The 27,822-nt window shown below is 43.9% G+C and overlaps 1 protein-coding gene across 1 annotated transcript; it reads right to left on the reverse strand.

Moving 5' to 3' along the window:
* Window positions 1-1,949: 1,949 nt before the first annotated feature.
* On the reverse strand, window positions 1,950-27,822 carry LOC126272501 (uncharacterized). Its single transcript, XM_049975391.1, has 3 exons — window positions 27,620-27,822; window positions 12,776-13,954; window positions 1,950-2,539 (listed from the first exon to the last, which is right to left on the reverse strand). Exons 1-3 carry the CDS (start codon window positions 27,629-27,631, stop codon window positions 2,348-2,350), a joined length of 1,383 nt encoding a protein of 460 aa, XP_049831348.1. The 5' UTR covers window positions 27,632-27,822; the 3' UTR covers window positions 1,950-2,347.

Raw genomic sequence — 27,822 nt, forward strand, 5'->3', positions numbered from 1 at the left:
CCCTTGACGCTGCATCACAGACAGGAGCGCCTGCTATGGTGTACTCAACGATGAACCTGGGTGCGCGAATGGCAAAACGTCATTTTTTCGGATGAATCCAGGTTCTGTTTACAGCATCATTACGATCGCGCGGTGAACGCACATTGGAAGCGTGTATTCGTCATCGCCATACTGGCGTATCACCTGGCGTGATGGTATGGGTTGCATCGCTTACACGTCTCGATCACCTCTTGTTCGCATTGACGGCACTTTGAACAGTGGACGCTACATTTAAGATGTGTTACGTCCCATGGCTCTACCCTTCTTTCGATCCCTACGAAACCCTACATTTCAGCAGGATAATGCACGACCGCATGTTGCAGGTCCTGTACGGGCCTTTCTGGATACAGAAAGTGTTCGACTGCTGCCCTGGCCAGCACATTCTCCAGATCTATCACCAACTGAAAACGTCTGGTCAATGGTGGCCGAGCAACAGGCTCGTCACAATACGCCAGTCACTACTCTTGATGAACTGTGGTATCGTGTTGAAGTTGCATGGGCCGCTGTACCTGTACACGCCATCCAACCTCTGTTTGACTCAATGCCCAGGCGTATGAAGGCCGTTATTGCGGTCAGAGGTAATTGTTCTGGGTACTGATTTCTCACCCAAATTGCGTGAGAATGTAATCACATGTCAGTTCTAGTATAATATATTTGTCCAATGAATATCCGTTTACCATCTGCATTTTTCTTTGTGTAGAAATTTTAATGGCTTGTAGTGTAATAGGCGCTTGCAGAATCTTGGGCGAGGCGTATGTCATCATCGCAACAAGGCCACGCATACCTGTTTCCATCTTCCTCGTGCCGCCAAGCCGCACACGGCTGTGTCTTCTGCAATATTGGAACGTGCGGACACTCTCATTCGAGGTAATAGACGGATCGCAGTCAAACAACTCGCCGCACAACTGGTTGTGCTGACACACCAATCCAGCAGCTGCGGTATTGAATGGTGTGTGCCCGCTGGGTTCTTCGCCGCCTAACAACAGATAATAAAGAGCAACGATGGACCAGTTCTGTGTAATTGCTTGAGTGTTATGAGGCTGATCGTGACAATTCTTTGTCGAACATTGTCACAGGTTGTGAAATAATGGTTCATCATTTGGAACCAGAAAAAAACGGCCATCTATGAAGTTGCGCCACACCACCTCTTCTACGAAGAAAACGTTCATAGCCTCAACCTCAGCCGCGAAAGTCATGGCGACGGGGTTTTTGGAATCTGAAGGGATGATGCTGTTTGATGTTCTCCGTCGTGATGTAAATATCAACTCCCAGGTGTCTTGTGGTACTCTCAGGAAACTGAATAAACGACTTCCACGTGTTCGTCGTCACAAAAATTCAGACGAACTTCCCCTCCATGACAACGCAAGCCTCACACAAGTATGCGTACCGGAGAGGACCTCACAGAACTTCATTGGACTGTTCCTCATCCATCTGACAGAATCTGACGGATCTCGCAACTTCCGACTTCCATCTGTTTGGCCCAATGAAGGGTGCACTCCGCGGGAAGGAGTAGGTGGATAATGGGGAGGATACTGATGCAACAAGACGTTGGCTCCTACGTCGAAGAATAGAGTGGTACCAGGGGGGCAGACAGGCTCGCTCAGTAAGGTGGTGTAAGGTCGTCGCTTTGAACGGAGATTATGTTGTAAGTAGGATTTTGTAGCTAAAAGGTTGCGGAATAATATGGTGTACTGGAATCCTGAATAAAACCAATGTTTCAGAAAAAAATTGTTTCATTACTTATAGAACGCCGCTCGTACTAGTTTGTGTCGTAAGAGCAACTGATGCTACTCACCGTGTATATTTTCTGGTGCCGACAAATGTTTTGGAAGCGCAGAAGGTGGTGCGTAACATTTGCGGATGTACAGGAAAAAAATTGGGTAGGATTATAGAAAAATAAATGGTTTACGTCGAAGTATTTGCATTTATTCGTATCATTTGGCACAAAAAATTACGTACAAATAACATTGTATGAGTTACTGAACATGTCCTTTGAGAAGCCGCATGACATATCTTACTGTGGCACCTCATAGGAGTTTTAGATCGATGGCATATTCGGTACTGAGAAACTGCTCCATTATCCTCTGACGGAGATATTTGTTAACGCAATCTGGTGGTGAAACACTTCTCAAGGCTTGTGTTCTTGTGTCGTGCAGCGACAGCGTCGTCGTGCAAAGCAAGTCGCTGCAGCGGTAACTGTTTTCGTCAGCCGTGGCGGTGAGTGAGGAACTGGCGGTGGTGTTCTGTTGTGCAGCTGCTGGTGACGTATCTCCTCCGGCTGGCCGGCTGGCGGTAGAGCGGCTTGGAGCTACTGGTAGGACACCTCCGGCCTAAAGCCGGTCTCGTCGGCTCTGTACGAGACGACCTGCTGCCGGCCGTCGGGGAGCAGCACGCGGTACTGGCCCTTGATGCCCTCCTGTTGCGCAGATTCCTCGTGGGCGAAATCTGAGGCGGAGGCGGCGTCCTGGACCGCGTAACTGAACTGGTAGTTGGCTGGTGTCTGCAATTCAGGGAAATACATCGAAACTGACCGGTTGATACATGAAACTACATTAGAAACAAAGAAAGAATGCTAAAACGTTGTTGGCCGGGTATGCCAGACTTATGTTGTATAGATCAATGAAAAGCGAATACAGAGCTGTCATAGATACCACGAAGAAATGGCACTGGAAGCGAAGATAGCTAAGAACAGGTGCATGGAGTACTCCTAAAAAACAGAAACAAGAAAGTAAAAACACCAGCTGTGTTACCTACAGTGTATAAACATGATGGGAGGTTGGAGGGACTACAGTGAATACTTGCTGAAGTGGCTTCTTCAAGAAAATAACAGCGACACTCGTGATCAAAGAGATTCTCGAAGAAGTACGCACACTCCATATGAAAGCCCGAATGTCATTCTACCATTTGCGTAAGAATAAGCTGCAGCTGCTATCACTCAGGCAAAGAATGGAAAAGCGTCCCGCCCTGATTACATTAAAAAAAAAGAACTGGAAACAGCAAAGAACAACATTGTTCATGTCTTCACATACTGAATGAATCAGTAAGATTCCTATGGTCCGCAAGTCTGTGCAATCCTTATTAGTCCAGAAGAGTAATGGTTCCTAAGACCTACAGACCAAACTGCCTTATTAGCATCCTGAATAAAGAGCAGGAACGCTTGTTGTGCAACAGACTGAAGTTCCACTGTGAGCGACGGGGTCTCGACCAGAGCCAGTTCGACTTCAGAAAGGGCAGATCTATAGACTATGTAATTAACAGTGCCCTCAGCATTTTGGTATACTGCAGTAGCAAATATGTAATAGGAGTCATGGTTGACATCTCGGGCGCCTTTGACAACCTGTGGTGCCCGCAAAGTTTTCTGCTTACGGCAATTGGAGGATCCAAAATGTTCGTACCATAACTTCCTAGCTTACTGTGGAGGGCAAATTGTAGAGTACAACGTCCAGTAAAGTAGTCTGGCGAATTACTAAGGGCTGTCAAAAGAGATATGTGGACTAATTTTCTGAGACCTTACTCTTGAGCCTTTGCCAACAACTGCAAACGAAAACGCTGAAGTGTCGACGGTAATAACCTATGCTGGCGACACACTGGTTGTGGTGGCAGAGAACTAAGAGCCAGGCTGGAAAGAAAAGCATGTTATCTACTTGCCCAGGTGAAAACGTGGCACTCAGATAACAAATTAGAAATCGCAGCAAATAAGACTACCTGCTGCTCAAAGGGAGCCTCTCCCTCTCGCGGAATCCCATTCTCAAAATTTGGATTGGGATTGGTGGCGCGGGGGGTGGGAGACTCCGGTGCGATGCAGTGAGATATTTAGGGGTACACAAGGACGAGAAGGGTAACCTTCACACTCATACATCTCACACAGGTCAGAAAACTAACAAAGATATGCACAAGTTGGAAACACTGGATGCAAATGACTTAAAGATCCCTTTGCCACAACTTCGACTCTATCATGACACAGTACTCATTGATGCCGTGGGATTTGCCGCCAGCGTGGTGGCACTCAGGCCGTGATACAGTCGAAACAATTTAATTCTACGACGTACACCGAAAAGTGTGTTGCTAAGTCTCACTGGCATATGGAACAGCATTGACGGAGGCACTATAAGTCATAAGAGGCATGTGCCAAATGCATATTACTGTCAGATATAGAGGGAATCTTCACAAGATGAGAGAAATTATGGGTCACGAAATAATAACGAAACGTGAGTTAAAATTATGGAAAGTGTAAGAGTGGCAAAGAGAATAGCACAAAATGACAATATCTAATGTATTCGCATTTGCGGATATGGACAACCGTCAGTTGTATAATGGAATAACGACATTGAAAATTCGTGCGGGAACGCGACTCGACACTGGATTTCCCCGCTTGTCGCGAGCGGTTGCCTTAAGCACTTCGACTATACGAGCACTGTTCATGGTTAGACCCAAATTTTCATATGTCGTGGTCCTTGTCTGTACAACCTGCACTCGTACATTCATTGTGCATATTCCTGAACTGGAGAGACATTTTAATTGAAAGTCGCTATCCTTGTATCGGCGGATAAATATGATACTGCAGTGCACGTACGTTCGAAGAAGCAACACTGCAGGGACTACAGTTGTTATGAAATACAAGAAATGTATTCGCAGTTTCGCATATCTACAAATTTTAGCTGTATAATGGAATGACGAAATTGAAAATTTGTGCCGGGCTGGTATCTGGTACTCGAGCCCGAATTTCCAGCTTGTCGCGAGCAATCTCCTTAACCATTCGGCTATCCAGCCATGCTCTACGGCCAGACACAAACTCGTTGTCTTTGGTTAGTAGCGGGTAAATTCCTAGATCATGCAGTGCTAGTTGGAGGCGGCTTTAACTTACCAAGTATGGCCTGGAATGTCTATATATTCACTGTAGGGAGTAGAGACAGGCAGTCATGCGAGGTACGTTTGAACAAGTTTTCTGAAAACTGTCTTGAGCAGCTAGTTCAGCAGTCCACACGAAATGGAAATATCTTAGCTCTTGTAGCTACAAATAGCCAGACCTTATGGGCAACGCAAGTATCGAAAAGAGGACTAACGATGATGATATCATTATAGGAACTATGATTACGAAAGTTAATAGATTAGTCAAGAAGGCTATGAGAGTGTTTCTGCTAGAAACAGCCGATAATCAGTTGTTAGCTTCTCACTTAGACAATGATCGACATCACTTGCTCCAGTAAGACGGACGGGGAGTAATTATGGACAAAGTTTAAGCAGGCTGTAAAACGTGGTCTAGAGAATTGTGTGAATAGTGAGTGAATTAAGGACGGAAAGGACCCACCATGATTTAATAACGAGATTCGGAAAATGCTGAGCAAGTAGAGCCTGTTGCAGCCTCGGTTCAAAAGAAAACGCGCAAATGAAGACAAGTCATTGTTAGTAGAGAATCGCACGTCTGTGAAAAGATAATTGCATGGTCGTGAAACATCGACTGCGGGAAAACCGGAACAGAAGATAATCGAGGCATTTGAGACGTGGTGCTACAGAATAATGCTGGAAGTTAGGTGGACTGATAAACTAAGGAATGAGGATGATCTCTGCAGGATTGGCGAGGTAAGGAATATATGGAAAATACTGCTAAGAAGAACGGACAGGATGATGGGACGTCGGTAAACACACCAGGGAATAACTTCCTTGGTCCTGGAGGGAGCCGCAGAGGGTAAAAACTGTATAGGAAGACAGAGATCGCAATACATCTAGCAGAGAACTGAGGACATAGGTTGCAGCTGGTACTATGAGATGGAAAGGCGGGCACAAAAAGGGGCGCGTCAAACCAGTCAAACCACTACACGAATGCTGGAAAGTCTCTCTGTGTAAATATACTTTGAATATTACGCCTTGAACAAAAAATTATTTGGTTGTCTCTATTTACTCATGCATTCACATTCATCTCGCCTCTTCTGTTAAATTGATTTTTTTTTCCTGTAAGAAATACCAGCAATATCACACACGCAGAGAGCAAAATAAATAACCGAATGAGGTAATACGTAAAGCCTTATATGTTTTGGAAAAGACAACATTTTTCACCTTGTCTTATTAAATGTATTTAGTCATGTTCGCGATTTCAGCTGTTGTGCCGTTATGTAGTTTCAGATCAGAATGACGTATACCAGAGCATATAGTTCCTTTTGACATTGTCCTCGTTATGATCATCTACATTACTAAACGGCTAAAACACTTAATTTGTCATCCAGTCCCAGTCACATTTGCCTGTCTAACGGCTTTCAGGAGCAACAAAAATTTGTTTTTCTGTTATTCATATAATAATTATGGACCAAATTTAAAAATTTAAAATGCTGTCCGAATCTAGTACGATGTAAAATCCTACGTTAGAGGTTTAACACAATAAATCATACATGTGCTTCAGTTAAATCGCAGGGACCGCCCTCTATGTTCGAAGTCAACGTGCAGTACTCACACACAGATTCAGGTGGCAGCACTAGCCGTGGAGGGTACACAGAGCGAGTCGGGCGGACGTGGATAACAATGCAGTCGTTGTCCTAGTACGGCAACGCAGCGATTTATCTGATGTCGAAAAGGGCATCATCATTGACTTTCGGGCCAAGTATAGAAACATTTCCAATATTGCTAAGTTTGTAAGCTGTTCGTGTGTCGCCGTCGTCATGCTTAACTGTGCATGCCACAGTGGCGCTATTCAAAATCGGCGCCGAGGCAACTGTAGGGTACCAGGGTCCATAGATGACAGGGATGAACCACAGCTGCGGTGACATGCACGGACGAGTAGACGTGCAACTGTTGAGCGACTGATCGCTCAGATGAACCAAGGGGCTACCAACAGAGTCACCCAGTGTTTCCTGACCAACCGCTGAGCGAAAGTTGCTGTATATTGGCCTCCGCAACTGGCTATTGGTTCACGTACCCATGCTGACTGCTGCTCGTCGTCGTCGAAGGCCGGAATTTCATGACAGTAGCGAAAGTGCACCTCCACGGAATGGCGACAGGTGACCTTTTAAGATGAATCACGCTTCAGGTTCCAATGTGCTGATGGCCGTTGTCGTGTACAGCGTGAAACATCTGAAAGCAAACACCCTTCAACCAGGAGGGAGTCTTGAGGTCTAGGGAATGTTTCCGTGGTTTTCCCTGGGTAACATTGTCAGTCTGGAACGCCCTAAGGATCAACGCAAGTATGCATCTATCCTTGGATACCATGTGCGCCCCTAAGTGCTGTTCATTTTTCCTCAGCACGATGGCATATACCACCAGGACATTGCAAAGTGTCATACAGCTCGCAATATACGAGCATGTTTCAAATAGCACCAGGGTGATTTTATCATTCTCCTCTGGCCGCCAAACGACCCGGATTTAAACCCAATAGAGAATGTGTAGGACCACCTTGATCGGATAGTTCGCGGTACGGATCCTCAATCAAGAAACCTAGCTCATCTGGCCACGGCACTGGAGTTACCATACCTCTCCGTCCCTGTCGGTACCTTCTAGAACCTCATTAACACTCTCCCTCCACATCGCGTGCCGCAAAAGGTGGTTATTCAGGTTTTTAACATGTGGTCACATTTACGTGACTCGACTGCGTATTAAAGTTATAAATAATGTTTGTGTCTTCAGGCAGTGGATCTTACTTCGCGCAGATTATGCAGATTATTTTCAACCAGTATTTAATAATGAGAACACTTGCCGAATTCCAAGAAACATTACAGACAATTTCAAACCTTCTCGAAAGTTCTTATCGCCCCATAAAATAAAGAAATAAATAAAAGTTAAAAGTTTTTTTTTTTTTTACAGTTTCGCTGTTCATGCAGTAAAGCTTCGGCGTCAGACATGACGTTTCAGTTAAGACTTCTTTAGGCTACTACTAGCTCTGTTAGAAACATGTTTTGCGTACAGTATCCACATACACCACTGAATGTAACGGCAAAATTATATCGTGGTACGACACATATTTCTAAAGGCATTACGCCACAAATATCGAGACGTCTGAAAAACTGACTTTTCCTCAAACGGATTGCAAGCTTTCCAGAAACATATATAACTTCTCAAAATCGGAAACTTTGTTGGCGAGTAGTTCTTAAATGACTACTATATATATGGCCTACGAGAAATTAGGGCAAAATGCTGCTCGTATTTTCGATGTGAGCCTGCAGGATGTGATAAAAGTTATTTGTACAAAACAAATGAAACCAACGTCATTTGGAGTTTTTGTCTCCAACCATAAAGGTTTTACATGCTCAACGGAAAATACTTAATACGTTAACTCATTCGTAAAATTATCAAATGTCTGAAGCCTTTTTACACATGGGAGTTCAATTATTTACAGAATAAGGACGGGGCTTTAGAGTGTTTACATTTTTCATGTGTATAATAAGAGATGCGTCTTCGTCACCTATACAGGGTGGTCAGAAACAGCATAAAACGTGTAAGAGTGTTGCAGGGGAGATTGTGCTGAGAAAAAAATTGTTAAGAAAAAAATTAGTTATGTTACTGCGCTTCCTAGTTGTTTAGCATTGAAGTTAGCCAGTGAGGTCGTCATGCGCTATAATTCAAGCAGCCCGACAGCTGCGTGTCGCCAAACCTGTTCTTCGTTTGGTTTCCACAAATCGAAAAAACGTGGCTTTTCTCACCGAGCTTAAATTTATCACTTCCAAAAAAGACACATCTTTATCTGGTAATGAGCATCTGAACACGTAATAACCTACGAACCCATAGATGTCTGCCATTACCACATTTTAGCGCATGCAAGTGCTTGATTTCGCGCGCGCGATGACCTGATTGGCTAAATCCAATGCTATATATCTCAGAAACGGAGTAACGTATCGAATTTTTTGCTTAACAAAACAACCTATCCTGCAGCACTCATAAGAGCTTTTTAGACTGTTTCTGATCACCCAGAATAGTTGAACGTGGCACTTAACATAATATAAATTGTATTAACCAGTATTAAACAAATAGTTATTGTATCGGAAGCTCTTGGTTATTTTCAAGTGTAAATGTTTTTGAAAGTGAAACCCACAGGTGATTGTCTAACATAACAAAAAACGTAAGGGTGCACAAAAAATATACAAAGAAATTATGTGTTGCTCCATATGGAATCCTTAAAATATATATATTTCTCAAGCAGGCCTGGAAGAAAATAGTGTAGACTATAGGCAAAGGTGCTGGATGCAAAGCTTTCTTCTATTCGTCGACTTCCGCGTAGTCGGAACTGTCGGTTACAGAGTGACCAAAATAAAACTAGCTTGGAATATTTTTATAAGCCTGAATAGAAATGAGTCACGTTACTTAAAAAACAGGAGAACTGCTCTTAAGAGGAGGTGTTGTGAATGTACCTCAGCAGACCGAAACCCGATGTACAGAACAAGGTGGCACGTACGTTTTACCATTGTTAGTTCTACCTTTTCCTTTTCCACTCGAAAATGGAGCGAGGGATAAGAGGTGACCTACATGCAGTAATATCTCTTATTTTGTCCATAAGGTCCTTAAGCTTAATAAACATGAGAGGTAATAATAACTTTTGGCAGTCGCTAGTAAATTATGTTACTAATAGCGTTTAGCGAAAACTTATACTTCTCTAGATCACAATTTATTTCCTAAGCACTCTTGAATTTGATGCTTCGTTGGGTACACTGTATCACACAGTTATGACGAAATGCAGCACTAACGTCTCGGGCGGGTTTTCTTTTGCCTCCCTACATACAGGGAACATCTCCGTCAATAATAGCATCAAGAGGGGGCATCATCTACACTAACTGTACCCTATGATGTTTTTTAAAGGACAAAGAGAATGTAAAACCATCACCCAGAAAGTCATCCAGTCGATTATGCCACCAACTCGACAACGTCAGATAAATAGATTCTTCCTGTAAAATAATTCCCATGTACTGTTCACAATGTGCTCTGCAAGAGACGTTCGTCAACGCCATTGGAAGTATGATCACCGGATCCGCCTTTTACATCAGAATTACTTCAGTTTTTCAAGAGCTTTGCTGAAAAATACACACACAGACACACACACACACACGTTTAGAGAGAGGGAGAAAGAAGGAGAGGGAGAGAAAGAGGGGGAGAGAGAGGGAGGGAGAAGAGAGAGAGAGAGAGAGAGAGAGAGAGAGAGAGAGAGAGAGAGAGAGAGAGAGAGATATAACTTGGTTGCGGGTTTGTTGTTATTACTTATTTATCAAAGACGCATTTCGCCTGATTCAAGAATCTTCAGATTGGTCTACACAAAATATGTAAACTTCATTGGAAGTATCATAATTCCATTATTCAAAATTAGAGTTACTGGCAGGAAACTGTAGCACGACTTACTGATAACAGATAATGTTTGGCACACGGGACACCAAGCACACAAAATGTCCAAGCAAATAATTGTCTCTTCAAATACAAAACTGAATAGAACGGAATGTAGCCGAAATATAATCAAACCCGGTGACGGGTTTTATCATAAAAATATAGTACACAGTTTGAAAAAAGAAGAAATAGAAAAACAACGGATTAACTTCTTGAGTCATGAACCAAAGTCCAATGAGTACAAAACAGTATCAGGCCTACGTAGATCTGTCACCAAGTAAACATGTTGGATGTGCAATTGCTCATATTCTGGCTACGCAAATAGTACTGGGCATGGACACAAGAAGCCGAGTGTCTCCAGCTAACAGCAGGTGGCGTCAGTGAACTGACAGTTGCCATGTATTATATACTTGCCAAATATAGGCAAGGATGAAATAGCAAAACATGAGAGGTATCACGAACAACACAGATATAAATCTAATCGTATTAAACATTGTGGGTAATCTGTTTACAAACATGGGCCAGAAAAACAAGATAAAAATTAATGAATAAAATTTGTTGCTGTAACGCATGAAGGACTCTCAAATGGTAATGACAATCGTCAAAGATGAATGCAGGAGGTAACTGGTTATACATTACAGGCCCATATAGAAGTTGAAAAGATTACACTTGACATAAAACTGGAGCATTAATCAGTAGAGCCTAAAATACTGCGGATAAGAGATGCACAAAAATCAAATGGTCCTCCAGGCCTCCATAGGGAACAAATACAGAAACACTTCCCAATATCACTTCCTTTTTCTCTGTGATAGACTGCATGGAGCCAAGAGCCAGCAGTAGCGCGCGCCCATAATCTCGAAAGTATGGAGCAAAATCTATGGTTAATAAATAATGTATACAAGTGAATCTATACAGAGAGAGAAACAAGCCACAGCATTATATCGTGTCATACTGTGACCACTTGCCACAGAAACCTTAGGTATTATCAGTACCACATGCAGATTCTATGTGGGGGTGATAACCAACATGCAGTATAGAATGCGGTGCCTATACCAAATAAGAAGCAACAATTAAAAGATGAAGGCTAAAAATTACAATTTAAAAAGTAATCAACGTTTTGGCAAATACAAGGTAGCTCAGACTAAACTGTACTGTACTTTCACTGTGCAACATGTCTAAACTACCTCGTATTTGTTACCTTTCAAACTGCAGTTTTTAGTCTTTCTGTTTTGGTTATAGCATCATTACTTAGTATGCGCTTTGTGATCTGTACAGTTCAAAATGTTCAAATGTGTGTGAAATCTTATGGGACTTAACTGCTAAGGTCATCAGTCCTTAAGCTTACACACTAGTTAACCTAAATTATTCTAAGGTAAAAACACACACACCTATGCCTGAGGGAGGACTCGAACCTCCGTCGGGACCAGCCGAACAGTCCATGACTGCAGCGCCTGAGACCGCTTGGCTAATCCCGCACCGCGTTCTGTACAGTACGTTGGTTATCACACATACATAGAGACCTTACGTTTTACCTTGTTAGATTACCCACAATTTTTAATACGATTAGTTTCAGTTCAGTTTTACGTATGACTCGTAATAGCTCATGTTTCGCTATACATGCCTTGCCTATATTTGGCAATTAAATAATACTGACAGCTCACTGACGCCATCTGCTGTGAGCTGCGGACACTCGGCGCTCGCTTCTCTTGTATTCCACTGCTCACTCCCTAGTGCTATTTGCGTAGCCCGGATATGAGGCACTTCACCTACAACATGTTAACATGATGACAGATTTATGTAGGCCTGATACTGTTTTGTACTCATTGGACTACGATGCATCCCTCAACAGGGTAATCTGTTGTTTTCCTTTCTTCTTTTTTCACACTGCGATATTTTTATTTATAGGGCACCGGGAAATGTTTCCGAATATTTGACGAGGGCATTTATTTCCTGGGTTGTTTTGCATGCTCGATATCCCGTATTCCTAACACCATCCAATATCAGTAAGCCGTGTTACAGTTTCTCGCTAATACTCCAATTTTCAAAATGGGTTCAAAAATGGTTCAAATGACTGTGGACACTATGGGACTTAACATCTGAGGTCATCAGTCCCCTAGAACTTAGAACTATTTTAACGTAACTAACCTAACGACATCATATACTTCCATGCCCGAGGCAGGATTCGAACCTGCAAACGTAGCAGTCGCGCGGTTCCGGACTGAAGCGCCTAGAACTGCTCGGCCACCGCGGCCGGCTTCAAAATGGGATCAAGCTACTTCTAACGAAATTTGTATTTTTTGAGTAGGCCCATTCGTAGGTGTTTGAAACAGGAGAAACTCGTCAATGGTAAATAAATAATAATTACATGCCTGCAACCAAGACAGTTTCTCTCTGCAGCAGATACATATATCAATATACGTATGTAAACGTTATTAAGAATTCCTACCTCTTTTCCAGCAGATATTTCGTTTGAGATTGCTGGGAAGCTGCACGGATTCTCTGGTGTGCAGAGAGCCCTGTTTGAAATCGATACTCTCTGTGGTGAAGAAAACGCTTCAGGCCTGGAGACCAGCTGCGATGAAGAAGCACCCGTGGAAGGTGCGAAACGAGAAGCGCCAGAGCTGGACACCACTTGCGATGGAGCTGCAGTGTTGGAGATTGACGGGAGAGGAGCTTCTGATCTGGGGAAGAGCTGCGTTGGCGATGCGCCATTCGGAAGTGGCAGCTGAGGAGCATTTGGTCTGAACACAACCCTCGCTGGAGGTGCATTGTTGGGAAATGACAGCCGTGGGACGTCAGAGCCCATCTGTGTTTGAGGTGCACTGTTAGGAAGCGCCACCCTGGAAGTGTCAGATCTGAAGATGGGTTGAGCTGGAGGTAAAGTATTTGTAAATGACAAGCGAGGAGCGTCAGATCTGGAGACCAATTGCGTAAGCGGTACGTTGTTGGAAAATGAAAGCGGAGGGACGTCAGATCTCGAGGTCAGCTGCGCAGGGGGAGCGTTGTTAGAAAACTGAGGAGAAGTGCGAAATGAGACTGTAGCAGGCGAAACATTAGGACGCGCCTCCATCAGAGTCTCTGAGGGTGCCTGATTCTGGAACGTTCCAGTCGACGGGAGAGGCGATACCGAGTTCACAGGGGAGCGGGAAAATTCTGGTGGTGCGGGGAAGTTGGCGAAACTCTGCACGCGAGGTACGGCGTCGGATGGTGCTGCGGTAGGGAATGCTCTGAAGAAGTTGTTGGGGTTGGGGAACGATGTCACCTGCAGGGGATCAGGGCACGAGCCGGAGTCCCTGCAGTTGGCAGCACGCGCCGTGAGGCCATCGAGGTCAGAGAGTGGCGGGTTGTCACCCAGCCTGAAGAAGACTCGCCGAGTGGGGACCAGGTCGCCGGACGGCTGCCCTGCCGGCGGCGGAGGCGGGCGCGCGGGGAACCCCCTGGGCGCGCCGGCGCTCTGCAGGAAGCGCGCGTCCACTGGCGGGCCCTGCGGCTGCGGAAGCGACTCGCCGGCCTGCCGGAAGTCGCTGGTGAAGGCGTCGGCGGGCGGCGCCGCCAGCAGCTCCGACACGTCCGCCTCGGCGCGCAGCGGCCAGCAGGCGACCAATAGCAGCGCGGCAGTTATCGTCTGCAACCAGGACACGGCACTTGAGCCTGAAGTCGCAACAAGGGCAGTCTCGCAGGGACGCCCCAAAAGCACGCTCACTCCCTCAGTACTGCCTTCCGTGAACTTTATCATGAAGTAGAGCCTTCGGGGACGTGGAACGAATCAAAATACTCTACTGGCCATTAAAATTGCTACACCAAGAAGAAATGCAGATGATAAACGGGTATTCATTGGACAAATATATTATACTAGAACTGACATGTGATTACATTTTGTCCGCAGCTCGTGGTCGTGCGGTAGCGTTCTCGCTTCCTACGCCCGGGTTCCTGGGTTAGATTCCCGGCGGGGTCAGGGATATTCTCTGCCTCGTGATGACTGGGTGTTGTGTGCTGTCCTTAGGTTAGTTAGGTTTAAGTAGTTCTAAGTTCAAGGGGACTGATGAACGTAGATGTTAAGTCCCATAGTGCTCAGAGCCATTTGAACCATTTTTGATTACATTTGCAAGCAATTTGGGTGCATAGATCCTAAGAAATCAGTAACCAAAACAACCACCTCTGGCCGTAATAACGGCCTTGATACGCCTGGGCATTGAGTCAAACAGGGGTTGAATGCCGTGTAAAGGTACAGCTGCCCATGCAGCTTCAACACGATACCACAGTTCATCAAGAGTAATGACTGGCGTATTGTGACGAGCCAGTTGCTCGGTCACCATTGACCAGACGCTTTCAATTGGTGAGAGATCTGGAGAATGTGCCAGCCAGGGCGGCAGTCGAACATTTTCTGTATCCAGAAAGGCCCGTACAGGACCTGCAACATGCGGTCGTGCATTATCATGTTGAAATGTAGGGTTTCGCAGGGATCGAAATAAGGTTAGAGCCACGGGTCCTAACACATCTAAAATGTAACGTCCACTGTTCAAGAGGTGACCGAGACGTGGAGCCAATGGCACCCCAGACCATCACGCCGGGGGATACGCCATTATGGCGATGTCGAATGTGAGTTCACAGCGATGTCGCCAAAAACGGAAGCGACCATCATGATTCTGTAAACAGAACCTGGATTAATCCGAAAAAATGACGTTTTGCCATTCGTGCAGCCAGGTTCGTCGTTGAGTACACCATAGCAGGCGATCCTGTCTGTGATGTAGCGTCAAGGGTAACTGCAGCCATGGTCTCCGAGCTGATAGTCCACACTGCTGCAAACGTCGTCGAACTGTTCGTGCAGATGATTGTTGTCTTACAAACATCCCCATCTGTTAACTCAGGGATCGAGACGCGGCTGCACGATCCGTTACAGTTATGCGGTTAAGATGCCTGTTATCCCGACTGCTAGCGTTATGAGGCCGTTGGGATCCAGCACGGCGTTCCGTATTACCCTCCTGAACCCACCGATTCCATATTCTGCTAACACTCATTGGATCTCGAGCAAAGTGAGCAGAAATGTGGCGATACGATAAATCGCAATCCCGGTAGGCTACAATCCAACCTTTATTAAAGTCTGAAACGTGATGTCACGCATTCTCCTCCTTACACGAGACATCACTACAACGTTTCACCAGTCAACGCCTGTCAACTGCTGTTTGTGTATGAGAAATCGGTTGGAAACTTTCCTCATGTCAGCAAGTTGTAGTTGTCGTCACCGGGGCCAACCTTGTGTGAATGCTCTGAAAAGCTAATCATTTGCATATCACAGCATCTTCTTCCTGTCGTTTAAATTTCGCATCTGTTGCAAGTCATCTTCGTGGTGTAATAATTTTAATGGCAAGTAGTGTATTAGGGGGACCAGAAAATACAGTGCATTCGTAAAGTCATGGCTTAGCTGTGAACGCTTCTAGTGGCTGACAGAATGGAAAAGGAGGGTTGATGGCAAAGAGTTCCTGTAGAATAATGTTCCGTGGCGTCCACTTGCTGGTGATGATGCAACACAACGAACTGGGTAGCAGCAGTCCATCCACGAGGCGTGGACGATATAGAGGAAAGTTCATTGTAGTGTGTGGCTTTCTAAACTTGAATTCGTATATAGCGAAGAGCCACCACTTTAGCAATAGCATTAATCAATGGTTTAGAACATTGTTATTATTATGCAGCCGTATATTAGTTTCAATATAAGATTAAACTGCCAACCGGCTGCACATAATCGTTAGCTACATTGACCTACGTTTCGGCACCTACTAGGGGTGTGTTCACCACGATGAACAGTTGCTAAATAGTAAAATAACTCTACGTCTGATGATGTTCCCATCTGGGCACATGTAGCAAAAGCTACAACGTTTTTATTACTTTTGACTTGAGCATGTTGTTTGTTGTTGTGGTCTTCAGTCCAGAGACTGGTTTGATGCAGCTCTCCATGCTACTCTATCCTGTGCAAGCTTCTTCATCTCCCAGTACGTACTGCAGTCTACATCCTTCTGAATCTGTTTATTGTATTCATCTCTTGGTCTCCCTCTACGACTTTTATCCTTCACGCTGCCCTCCAATACTAAATTGAACATTCCTTGATGGCTCAGAACATGTCCTACCAACCGATCCCTTCTTCTAGTCAAGTTGTGCCACATATTTCTCTTCTCTTCAGTTCTATTCAATACCTCCTCATTAGTTACGTGATCTACCCATCTAATCTTCAGCATTCTTCTGTAGCACCACATTTCGAAAGCTTCTATTCACTTTTTGTCTAAACTATTTATCGTCCACGTTTCACTTCCATACATGGCTACACTCCTTAAACGACTTCCTGACGCTTAAATTATACTTTGTCTTCTTCAGAAACGCTCTTCTTGCTATTGCCAGTCTACATTTTATATCCTCTCTACTTCGACCATCATCGGTTATTTTGCTCCCCAAATAGCAAAACTCCTTTACTACTTTAAGCGTCTCATTTCCTAATCTAATTCCCGCAGCATCACCCAATTTAATTCCGTTATCCTCGTTTTACTTTTGTTGATGTTCTTGTTATATCCTCCTTTAAAGACACTGTCCGTTCCGTTAAACTGTTCTTCCAGGTCCTTTGCTGTCTCTGACAGAATGAAAATGTCATCGGTGAACCTCAAAGTTTTTATTTCTTTTTCATGGATTTTAATTCCTACTCCGAATTTTTCTTTTGTTTCTTTTACTGCATGCTCAATATACAGATTGAATAACATCGGGGTAGGCTACAACCCTGTCTCACTCCCTTTCCAACCACTGTTTACCTTTCATGCTCCTCGACTCTTATAACTGCAATCTGGTTTCTGTACAAATTGTAAATAGCCTTTCGATCCCTGTATTTTACCCCTGACACCTTCATAATTTGAAAGAGTGTATTCCAGTGAACATTGTCAAAAGCTTTCTCTAAGTCTACAAATGCTAGAAACGTAGGTTTGCCTTTGCTTAATCTATTTTCTAAGATAAGTCGTAGGGTCAGTATTCTCTCACGTCTTCCAACATTTCATAGCGGCTCAAAATTCCGACTATTGCTTTTTAACAACGTTATTTTGTGATTTAGCAGCTGTTCATTCTCATGAAGACACCCCTAGTAGGTGCTGAAACCTAGGTCAATGTAGCTAACGTTTATGTGCTACCGGTTGGATGTTTAATCTTATATTGAAATTAATCAGTGGACTATGCAATTGAAGGATACCAGCAGTTTGTTGAAGAAACCCCTTTCTGGTAGGCCTTCGGTAAATGACGAGTCTGTAGAAGCTATACAGAATAGCTACAAAAGAAGCGCAAAAAAAAGTAAGTACGGGCACTCGCTCGAGAATTAGACGTAAAAAGAAAGAACAGTTCGTAACCTTTTAAAGACAATTCTCCATTTTTCGGGTTACAAATTACTGTTGTTGCACGCTATCAAACCGACTGATAGGTTTACACGATTCGAGTTTGGTACAGATACGCTTAATGAGGTGGACTTTGATGAACTTTTTATGAAGAAGATTGTGTTTAGCGATGAGTCTACAATCCCTACTTGTGGTCACGTTCATCGCTGTAATGTCAGAATGTGGGTTTCTGAAAATCCTCGCGCCTACACTGAGTATGTAAAGCAATATGTGTACCGTGACCATACCAACGACATTAATCATTTAAAACACACAACTACAGACGCTGTTCACTCTGTTACATCAGATGTCTTCATACGTGCGTGGGAAGAACTAGAATATCGTTTAGATTTGTGTAATGCAATAAATGGAAGCCACATCGAACTGCGCTCAACAGGTAAACACACTTGGGTAGTTTTTCTTTCTGTCTATATTGTTTTACATTTCTGTCTTGTTTCACTTTTGTTCTGTGACCGCTTAAAAATGATCCATAACTTAAAGGACACATTGTAATGTCATTTTTACAATAAATTCAAACATTAATTGTAAACAAGCCGTTATTAACAACATTTTGCTATTTAATGTGAGAAGTTTCAATGACAGATCGATAAAAATCAATTAGTTTTTGAGCAAAATATTTGGAGATTGTATTCTGGTCGTCATTTTCACATTGATGGAAATGAAATGGCGCAATGTCAGGCGAGTGTGGTGGGTGAGGCAATACGTACTACTTAAGTTCAATTGTACGGCTTCTCGTCCATTGCAGACGGCCGCGCCGTAAATCAAGTGCATCTGAGCTATTTCGCTGTACGTTTTGGAAACCATGTTACCTCCCAACTCTTCCACGGTGTGAATGGTCCTTGCGCTCCGCCCGTGTTTGTATAGAAACGCTGTCTTGTGAGTGTAGCGCCTTGTTGTAAATGTAACACCCATTCGTTGTGTTTGTGACTCCCGGTTCCTCTGATTACTAATCCCTGTTGTATGCCCCATGTTCATTGTCATTTTGTAGAAGTTTTTTCATCACCCTGTATATTTACTTTACAGAGCAGTTTCAAAGAAGGTAGTGAGAAACAGTTTGAAGAGCTTGTAAGGGTGTTTGCAGGTTAGGTTGTGCTGAGAAATAATTGTTAACCAAAAATTCTGTATGCTGCACCGTCTCTGAGTTAATTGGCACTGAAGTTAGCCAATAACGCCGTTACGCGCGCAAATTCATGTGGGGGGGGGGGGGGGGGGGGGAGGGGGGGCAGAAAACATGTCCTTCGTTTGGTTTTCAAAAACCGCAGAAGAGGACCATACAAAAAACTGGACATGGCGCAATGCTAAGGATCGAACCAGAGTCAAATGATGAGCAGTCTCGTGAGTTATTGTCTGCACTGTGGGGACAACAGACACTAATTGTATCAGACGAGGAGCTTAAATGTATTATTGCAACGACCTGACTGGGCTACTTCAATGCTAATGAACCCGCAAATGGTGCAACATGTCGAATTTTTTCCTTAACAGTTATTTCTCACCACAGCCTATCCTGCAAAAACCTTACAATCTTTTCAGACAGTTTCTAATCAAAACTGATAACCCTGTATATCTTCATTTCCAGTGTAACTGAAAGTGATTTAAGGGTGAAGACGGAACAGACACAGGCAAGGTCAGATTACTGTCCTGATGACTCATTGAAACAGTGCAAACATCCTTTTAACCCTCGTGTTCCGTTCACATTACACACTGACGTCGTATGGGGCAAGAATTCAGCATTTGTCCTACAATATCTCATTTGAAGGGCGTTCACTCTACTTATCGCAACAACTCCGACGTCGACCTATTAGCTAAGACGCGAATTTTCCATTAGCTTAACATCTTGCATCGCGAAATCACAATTGCTACGCAGGTAAAATTATGTCCCGAATGCGCTACCCGCCGCATTGCATTGCGCTGCGGTTGTCTACCCAGACTACGCAACGCCATTTAAAATAGCGTTTCTCTTGAGTGAAAGTGCAGTAGACTTAATATGTGGTTTTACGATATCTCGGACAAGGGTATTGTATATACAGCTCATTTACGTTAGGAGCTCTCAAATGACAAACTCTTTTTCAAGTTGTGATCGACACTTGTTATAGGAACTTGGGAGGACTACGTATCACTATACAGTGTGATACCAAAGTCATACCCCATAGGACAGAGTCTACATTGTTGATTCAATAGACTTGGCCCACTATAGAAACCCGTATTCATGGATATGACAGGAAAGATGATGCCACGTAAAAAATGTGTAGTAAACATGGGCTCTAAAATGCATACCTTAACAGCAGTCTGCGTCTACGTATATACTCCGCAAGCCATCGTGCGGTGCGTGCCGGAGGGTACCCTGTAGTACTACTACATGTCACTTCCTTCCTGTTCGGCTCCCAAATACAGCGAGGGAAGAACGACTGTCTGTATGCCTCTGAATGAGCCCTAATTTCTAGAACCTTATCTTCATGGCCCTCAAGCGGCAGTAGAATCGTTTGGCAGTCAGTTTCAAATGCCGATTCTCTAAATTTTCTCAGCAATGTTTCTCGAAAAGAAACGCCTTCCCTCCAGGATTCCTGGTTGCGTTCCCGAAACATCTCCGTAACACTTACGTGTTGTTCCAACCTACCGGTAACAAATGTAGCAGTCCGCCTCTGCATTGCTTCTATGTCTTCCTTCAATCCGACCTCGTACCGATCCCAAACACTCGACCAGAACTCAAGAATATTTCGCACCAGTGTCCCATATGCAGTCTCATTTACAAGTGAACCAATCTTCTCTAAAATTCTCCCAATAAACCGAAGACGACCATTTGCCTTTCCTACTACATTTCTCATATGGTCGTTCCATTTCATATCGCTTTGCAACATCACGCACAGATATTTAAACGACTTGACTGTCTTAAATAGGACACTGTAAGCGAACATTAAAAAGTTTGTTCTTCCTACTCATCCGCATTAACTTACATTTTCCCACATTTAGACCTAGCTGCCATTCATCACACAAACTACAAATTTTGTATAGGTTGTCTTGTATCTTCCCACAGTCTCTCAGCTACGACCCCTTACCGTACATCACAGCATCGTCAGCAAACAACCGCAGATCGCTGCCCACCCTGTCTGCCAAATCACTTACGTACAGTATATAGGGAACAACAGCGGTCCTATCAACTTCCCTGGGGCACTCCTGACACTCTGCGGGACACTCGCCGTCGAGAACAACATACGGGGTTCCATTACTTATGATGTCTTCAGCCACTCGCATACTTGTGAACTTACTCCATATGCTCGTATCTTCGTTAACAACCTGCAATGGGAGACCTTGTCAAATGCTTTCCGGAAATCTAGGAATATGGAATCTGTCTGTGGCCTTTCATCCAAGCTTAGCTTTGCAAGAGTGATGCTTTCTAAAACCACGCTGATTCATTAATATAAGCTTCTCCGTCTCAAGAAAGTTAATTCTATTCGACCAGGGAATCTGTTCGAGGATTCTGAAGCAAACCGAAGTTATGGTGGTGGTGGTTAGTGTTTAACGTCCCGTCGACAACGAGGTCATTAGAGACGGAGCGCAAGCTCGGGTTAGGGAAGGATTGGGAAGGAAATCGGCCGTGCCCTTTCGAAGGAACCATCCCGGCATTTGCTTGAAACGATTTAGGGAAATCACGGAAAACCTAAATCAGGATGGCTGGAGACGGGATTGAACCGTCGTCCTCCCGAATGCGAGTCCAGTGTGCTAACCACTGCGCCACCTCGCTCGGTAAACTGAAGTTAGGGGTATTGGTCTGTAATTCTGCGGGCCAGTTCTTTTACTTTCTTATATACTGGTGTCACCTCCGCTTCCTTCCATTCACTGGGACTTTCTGTTGGGCGAGAGATTCACGATAAATGCAAGCTAGGTAAGCGGCCAGTGCCGTAGAGTACTCTCTGTGCCGGACTGAGATTCCATCCGGATCTGGTGATTTGTTTGCTTTCAAATCTTTCAGTTGTTTCTCTGCACCAGGGATGCTCATTACTAGGCCGTCCACACGGAAGTCTGTCCGATGGTCAAATGACGGTATGTTGGTACGATTCTTCTGTGTCAACGACTTCTTGAACGTGAAATTTAAAACTTCGGATTTCGTTTTGCTATTTCTTACTGCCACACCAGACTGGTCAACAAGGGACTCGATGGAAGCCTTAGACCCGCTTAGCGATTTTCATAGGACCAGAGCACTTCGACACTGTGAAACGACTCTCTTCTGCTGCAAGCTCTTTGCCTTCCATATTTTGAGAAATGTCGGTATGGACTAAAACAAGAAAAAATGTCCAGTAAACTTGGGCTCTAAAGTGAGTACTTGAAAACCTAAGAGCACTTGTTCATCTTCGCTATTGTAAATCACATTTCTTTTAGTGAACAAGTGCTCTTAGCTCTTAAGGTATGCGTATTAGAGCCTATATTTACTAAACTTTCTGTTTTCCAAAGATCCTGTCATATCCCTGAATATGACTCTGTCCTGTGGGCCAAGACTACTGAATTACCAATGCAGACTTTATCGAATGGAACATGACTTCTGAATCTCCCAATACTCCTTCATAATCTGGTACTGATTGAACCTTGAGTGAAATTAATTGCTGAAAGAAATAAAGGGAAACCGGAAAGATGTTACCAAAAATGACAGCTAGCTGGGCAATCGACGCTGAGCAAATTTCAAAGATGTGTATTTTAAAAAATCACTACTGATAGAGATGTGAATTGAAATAATGGAAGAGATAAAATACTGGAAGGGATATCTTCAACTGCGGTTCATTTACAAAAAACTGATGACGTTTATCCTACGCTCGACGCAGGGCTTTACGTAACATGTCGAATTCTTTTATCGATGTTATATTTACATACAAAGATCGTATTAGAAAAAAGGTCGTTTCAGAAAGTGTTAATTAAAGAATGTCATTTATCATAGTTTCTTTTTAATTTGTCTGTTAGTGAGGAATTAAAAAAGTTAAATAAATTTCATAAGAATACTATGAAAGGACGTCAGTAACTGGTTACGACTTAGATCTGTTAAATGACAGCGAAAAACCACTTAGAGCTTTACACAAACGGCGTAATGTGGAAGACATATATTTTCATCAAATATTTCGGTCAGATTAAGAAAAATAAGTTACTATTACTGCTTTCTTTCGGCTTCGTCATTACTTAAATGTGAGGCGTGGATAGTGCGGCAGTGGAAAAACCGGAAGAGATGAAACTGGAAGAATTTAAGATGAAAGGCTACCGCTACAGAAACATTATAGAGATCAGTTTGACAGTTAGATAGTTAAAGCAGACATGATACAAACATAGGAGAAAATAAATGTGCCTAGTATTGCACACAGCAAAATACGTTTTGCATCACCCAGGTTCCGAGAACTTGTGAAGATAGACGCGGACTGTGGATATTGTATCACAGACACAGTCCCTTTGACTGTTCAGAGATGTCACTAAACACGCCCAAAAATGTGAACAACCTTGCGTGAGTAGCGCCTATTAGACGGGGGGGGGGGGGGGGGGGCAGGCAGGGGTCCGACAGCCGATCAGATCCACAGATGCAGTCATTCCACCAGGAAGGAGGTAAACGGCTCGTGCTTTCTGTAGTTCAATCACTCCCAGACATTCAGTACCGTGGTTCGATTGCGTCCGCATCGTTACTTTGTGCCAGGAAACGCCCCCTGAAGTGTCCAGGCGTCTCGGAGTGAACTAAAACGATGTTGTTTGGACATGGAGGAGATACAGAGAGACAGGAACTTTCGATAACATGCCTCGCTCAGGACGCCTAAAGGCTAATACTGCAGTGGATGACTGCTACCTACGGATTATGGATAGAAGGAACCCTGACAGCAATGCCACCGTGTTAAATAATGCTTTTCGTGCAGCCACAGGACGTCGTGTTACGACTCAAACTGTGCGTAATAGGCTGCATGATGCGCAGCTTCACTCCCGACGTCCATGGGGAGGTTCGTCTTTGCAACCACGACACCATGCAGCGCGGTACAGATGGGCCCAACAACGTTCCAAATGGACCGCTCAAGATTGGCATCACAATCTCTTCACCGATGAGCGTCGCGTATGCCTTCAACCAGACAATCGTCGGAGACTTATTTGGAGGCAACCAGGTGAGGTTCAACGCCTTAGACACATTATACAGCGAGTGCAGCAATCTGGAGGTTCCCTGCTGATTTGGAGGGGCTTTATGTGGGGCCGACGTACGCCTCTAGTGGTCATGGAAGGCGCCGTATTGGCTATACTATTCGTGAATGCCATCTTCAGACCGATATTGCAAACATATCGGCAGCATATTGAAGATCACAATTCTCACCCCCATCGCGCACATCTTGTGAATGATTTCCTTCAGGATAACGACATCACTTGACTTGAGTGGCCAGCATGTTCTCCAGACATGAACCCGAACGAACATGCCGGAGATATATTGAAAAGGGTTGTTTATGGACGACGTGACCCATCAACTACTCTGAGGAATCCACTCCGAATCGCCGTTGAGGAGTGGGACAATCTGGACCAACAGTGCCTTGATGGACTTGTGGATAGTATGCCACTACGAATGCAAGCATGCATCACATGAAGAAGATGTGCTGCTGGGTATTAGAGGTACCGGTGTGTACATAAACCTGGCCCACCATTTCTGAAGATCTCGCTGTATGATGGTACAACATTTAATGTGTGGTTTTCATGGGCAATAAAAAGGGCAGGAATGATGTTTATGTTGATCTCTATTCAAATTTTCTTTACAGGTTACGGAACTCTCGAAACCAAGGTAGTGCAAAACTTTGTTTTGCTGTGTGTAGTTCATCTGTCGAATACGACAGCAGAAGTACGGGAAGTTGGTGGAATGCTTGTAAAGGCACCCAAGACAAGTTAATTTTGCAATGGAGAGAAAGAAAGAAGCTTAAAGTCGTAACGGTCATCAGGAATAGAAAAATGAAGACATTGGCGAAATACAAAAGGTTTGCTGTATGTGACCAGCCAGGAGACAACTATGAAATACGAGAACAATTAAGTGCTTATCTAGATAGGGCCCTTCATTAAGAGTACATATTTGTATACTGTTAGCAGTTTTAAACATTTTCATCTGTTATCAATGCTTCATGAATAATTAATAAATGAAAAAGTTCAGAACAAGAGCTACACTATTTGTAAACATATACCAACCACATTATTTCCATCTTAACGACGGATTAGCGAAAATTATGTTACGGGATTTTGTTTGGTTTTGTAATTTGCGAGCGTTCCAATGACTCTTCAGAGTCAATACAGTACAATTTCAAAAGTATATGTTCTTATTACACTTATCTCTCCATGTGACGGGTGCCAATGTAGCTGAAAATAGTGTAAATAAAGTGAAATTTAAAATTTCTAGAACGACGACTGTAGAATTCTTATGTAAGCGTCTGTTGATATTTATAAAATAGAAGCAATGGGGTATCTGATTATCTGTGAGTAGCGATAAGAAAACGCCACAGGGCTAAGAAAGGCGCTGCCACAAATTTAAAACAGCACCACGATGTCACATTGCATTATGAACACAAATCTAGGACGGTAAGACAGTGGTGGAGGATAACATGGGGCCATGAACCTAGTATGTCCCGTGTAGTTCGATGCGTTTCCCGTGCTAAGAAAAGAAAGAACAACTGAAAGGTGGAAGGAATATATAGATGGGTTTCATAACGGAAACGAACTTGTAGACAACACCATGGAAAGGAAAGAGAAAGTAGATGAAGAGGAGATGGGATATATGGTACTATGCGGATGACAAAGAACTGAAAGACCTAAATCGTAACAAGGTACCTGGAGCAAATGAAATTATCTCAGAATACTCGAGGTCGTTTGATGAACATACCGTGACAAAGCTATTCCACCTGGTATTCAAAGTATATGGGACTGGTGACGTATCATCAGACTTCAAGAAGAATATAATAACAACAGTCTCAAACAATGAACTTGTCGACAATTATATATTGCTGTACCATCAGTTTAATGAGAGACGGTGACAAAGCAAAAGGATTTTTTTTTTAAAAGAATCTGGTCCTGATAGTACAGTGTAGGTTCCGAAGATACGTGGTAGCACAGCAGGTAAAAGTGACTTTACGATTCATCTTAAAAGATAAATTGTAGAAAGTAAACCTACGATTAAGGCAAAGGCCCAAGGAATTAAAGACATTAGAGGCCACTGATATAAATCAGTGGGGAAAGTTGAAAATTTATGCTGGATCAAGAATCGAGCCCAGGCCTCCTGCTTACTGGGCAGATGCGCTGCCCACTATACCAACCAGAGACAGTGATCATCACAATCGCTTGGACTACCCTAGCATGCCTCCCATAAAACCCAAATTCTCATCTCATATACACTACTAATTCATTGCTCCTGATCATTGTAGTCATTAATCACGGCATCTTGCCAATTCCTATAAGAGTTCTTGCTTGTTGTCCATCTGCACTGAAGGCTCAAAAATGGTTCAAATGGCTCTGAGCACTATGCGACTTAACTTCTGAGGTCATCAGTCGCCTAGAACTTAGAACTAATTAAACATAACTATTCTAAGGACATCACACACATCCATGGCCGGGACAGGATTCGAACCTGCAACCGTAGCGGTCTCTCGGCTCCAGACTGTAGCGCCTAGAACCGTACGGCCTCTCCGTTGGGCCTGCACTGAAGGGATCATTGGCCGTCATCGCCGTAATTATATATTCCACTACGAATTAACTTGTCCCATTGATATAAATCAATAACCACTGACAGCTAACTTCTTTAATTCCTTTGTGTCTTCATTCATAGTGGCTGCAGGATCAAAATCGTATCCAAAACAACAGAAACATATACAATTAATTTTAAAGCATTGAAGCTTTGTAGGTTTAGAGAAAGGTTCTGGCAATAGTGAATGGAATCCACTCTTCCGAAAGTAGAAGGAGATAAAATACAAGGATATAAAGATTATCTACGATTTTCAGAGAATCCAGAGTAGACGAACATGAAAGGAAAGCAGTAGTCAAGAAGAAAGTGGGACGGAGTTGTAGCCTGTCTCCGATGTAATTCCAAATATACACTGAGCTCGTAATAAAAAAAAAAATGGAAATGGAATTAAATTTCATGGAGAAGATACAAAAATTTTGAGATTTGCCAATGAAAGTGTAATTCTATCAGAGACGAAGGAGGTTCAAATGGCTCTAAGCACTATGGGACTTAACATCGGATTGGAATCAGCCCCCTAGACTAGAACTACTTAAACCTAACTAACCTAAGGACATCACATACATCCATGCCCGAGGCAGGAGTCGAACCTGCGACCGTAGCAGCAGCGCGGACCCGGACTGAAGCGCCTAGAACCGCTTGGTCACAGCGGCCGGCGACGAAGGAGGACTTCGAAGATTAATTGAACCGAATGGACAACAGTATACCATTATCGCATAATCCATTGAGCTGTTTTATTGGTGGCATGGTGTTCATAAGTTGTGATTCGAAATTACACAGTCTTCAGACGTACTTGTGTCAGTCCAACTCAACATCGAAGATCATAGACTGATCCGAGACGTAACTACGTCTAAAATCAATAGACTTACTGAAAGCGTAAAGTATGCCAGGACCCAAAAATATACAGTAGCCGAAGCGGACTGAGACATGCGGGATGTACAACTTGCATGAATGATCGAGTCCTTACAGTGTGGACTAGACAGGGCTCAGTAACGAAATGTGAAAACAGATAAAAGCATTGTCACGCGAAGGCATAGCCATCATGCTGCTGAGCACAGCGTCTGGAAGAAGAAATGCGGGAACGAGTAGTCGGAAAGGTCACCCACCGCAGCGCCACAGAGAGAACAGCTACGTACTGGAGACGCCACACGCCGGTGTTTACCTGCGGTAACATGGTGGCTGGTTGCAGTCGGCGCACTCACTGGTTGCTGCGGAGGGCTTTCCGTATTTAAGACGTGCGCCGCAGCGCAGACCGCAGGGCCGCGCGGGGCCGCGAACCGCGACCGCCTGCCGCCGACCCCTCTCGCGCCCCCCTCAGTGCGCAGGCGACCGTTTTTGCTCCTCCTCGTGGGATTCGTCCGCGGG

Source organism: Schistocerca gregaria, chromosome 5 (genome assembly GCF_023897955.1).
Source record: "Schistocerca gregaria isolate iqSchGreg1 chromosome 5, iqSchGreg1.2, whole genome shotgun sequence".
In the NCBI taxonomy this organism is placed as follows: Eukaryota; Metazoa; Arthropoda; class Insecta; order Orthoptera; family Acrididae; genus Schistocerca; species Schistocerca gregaria.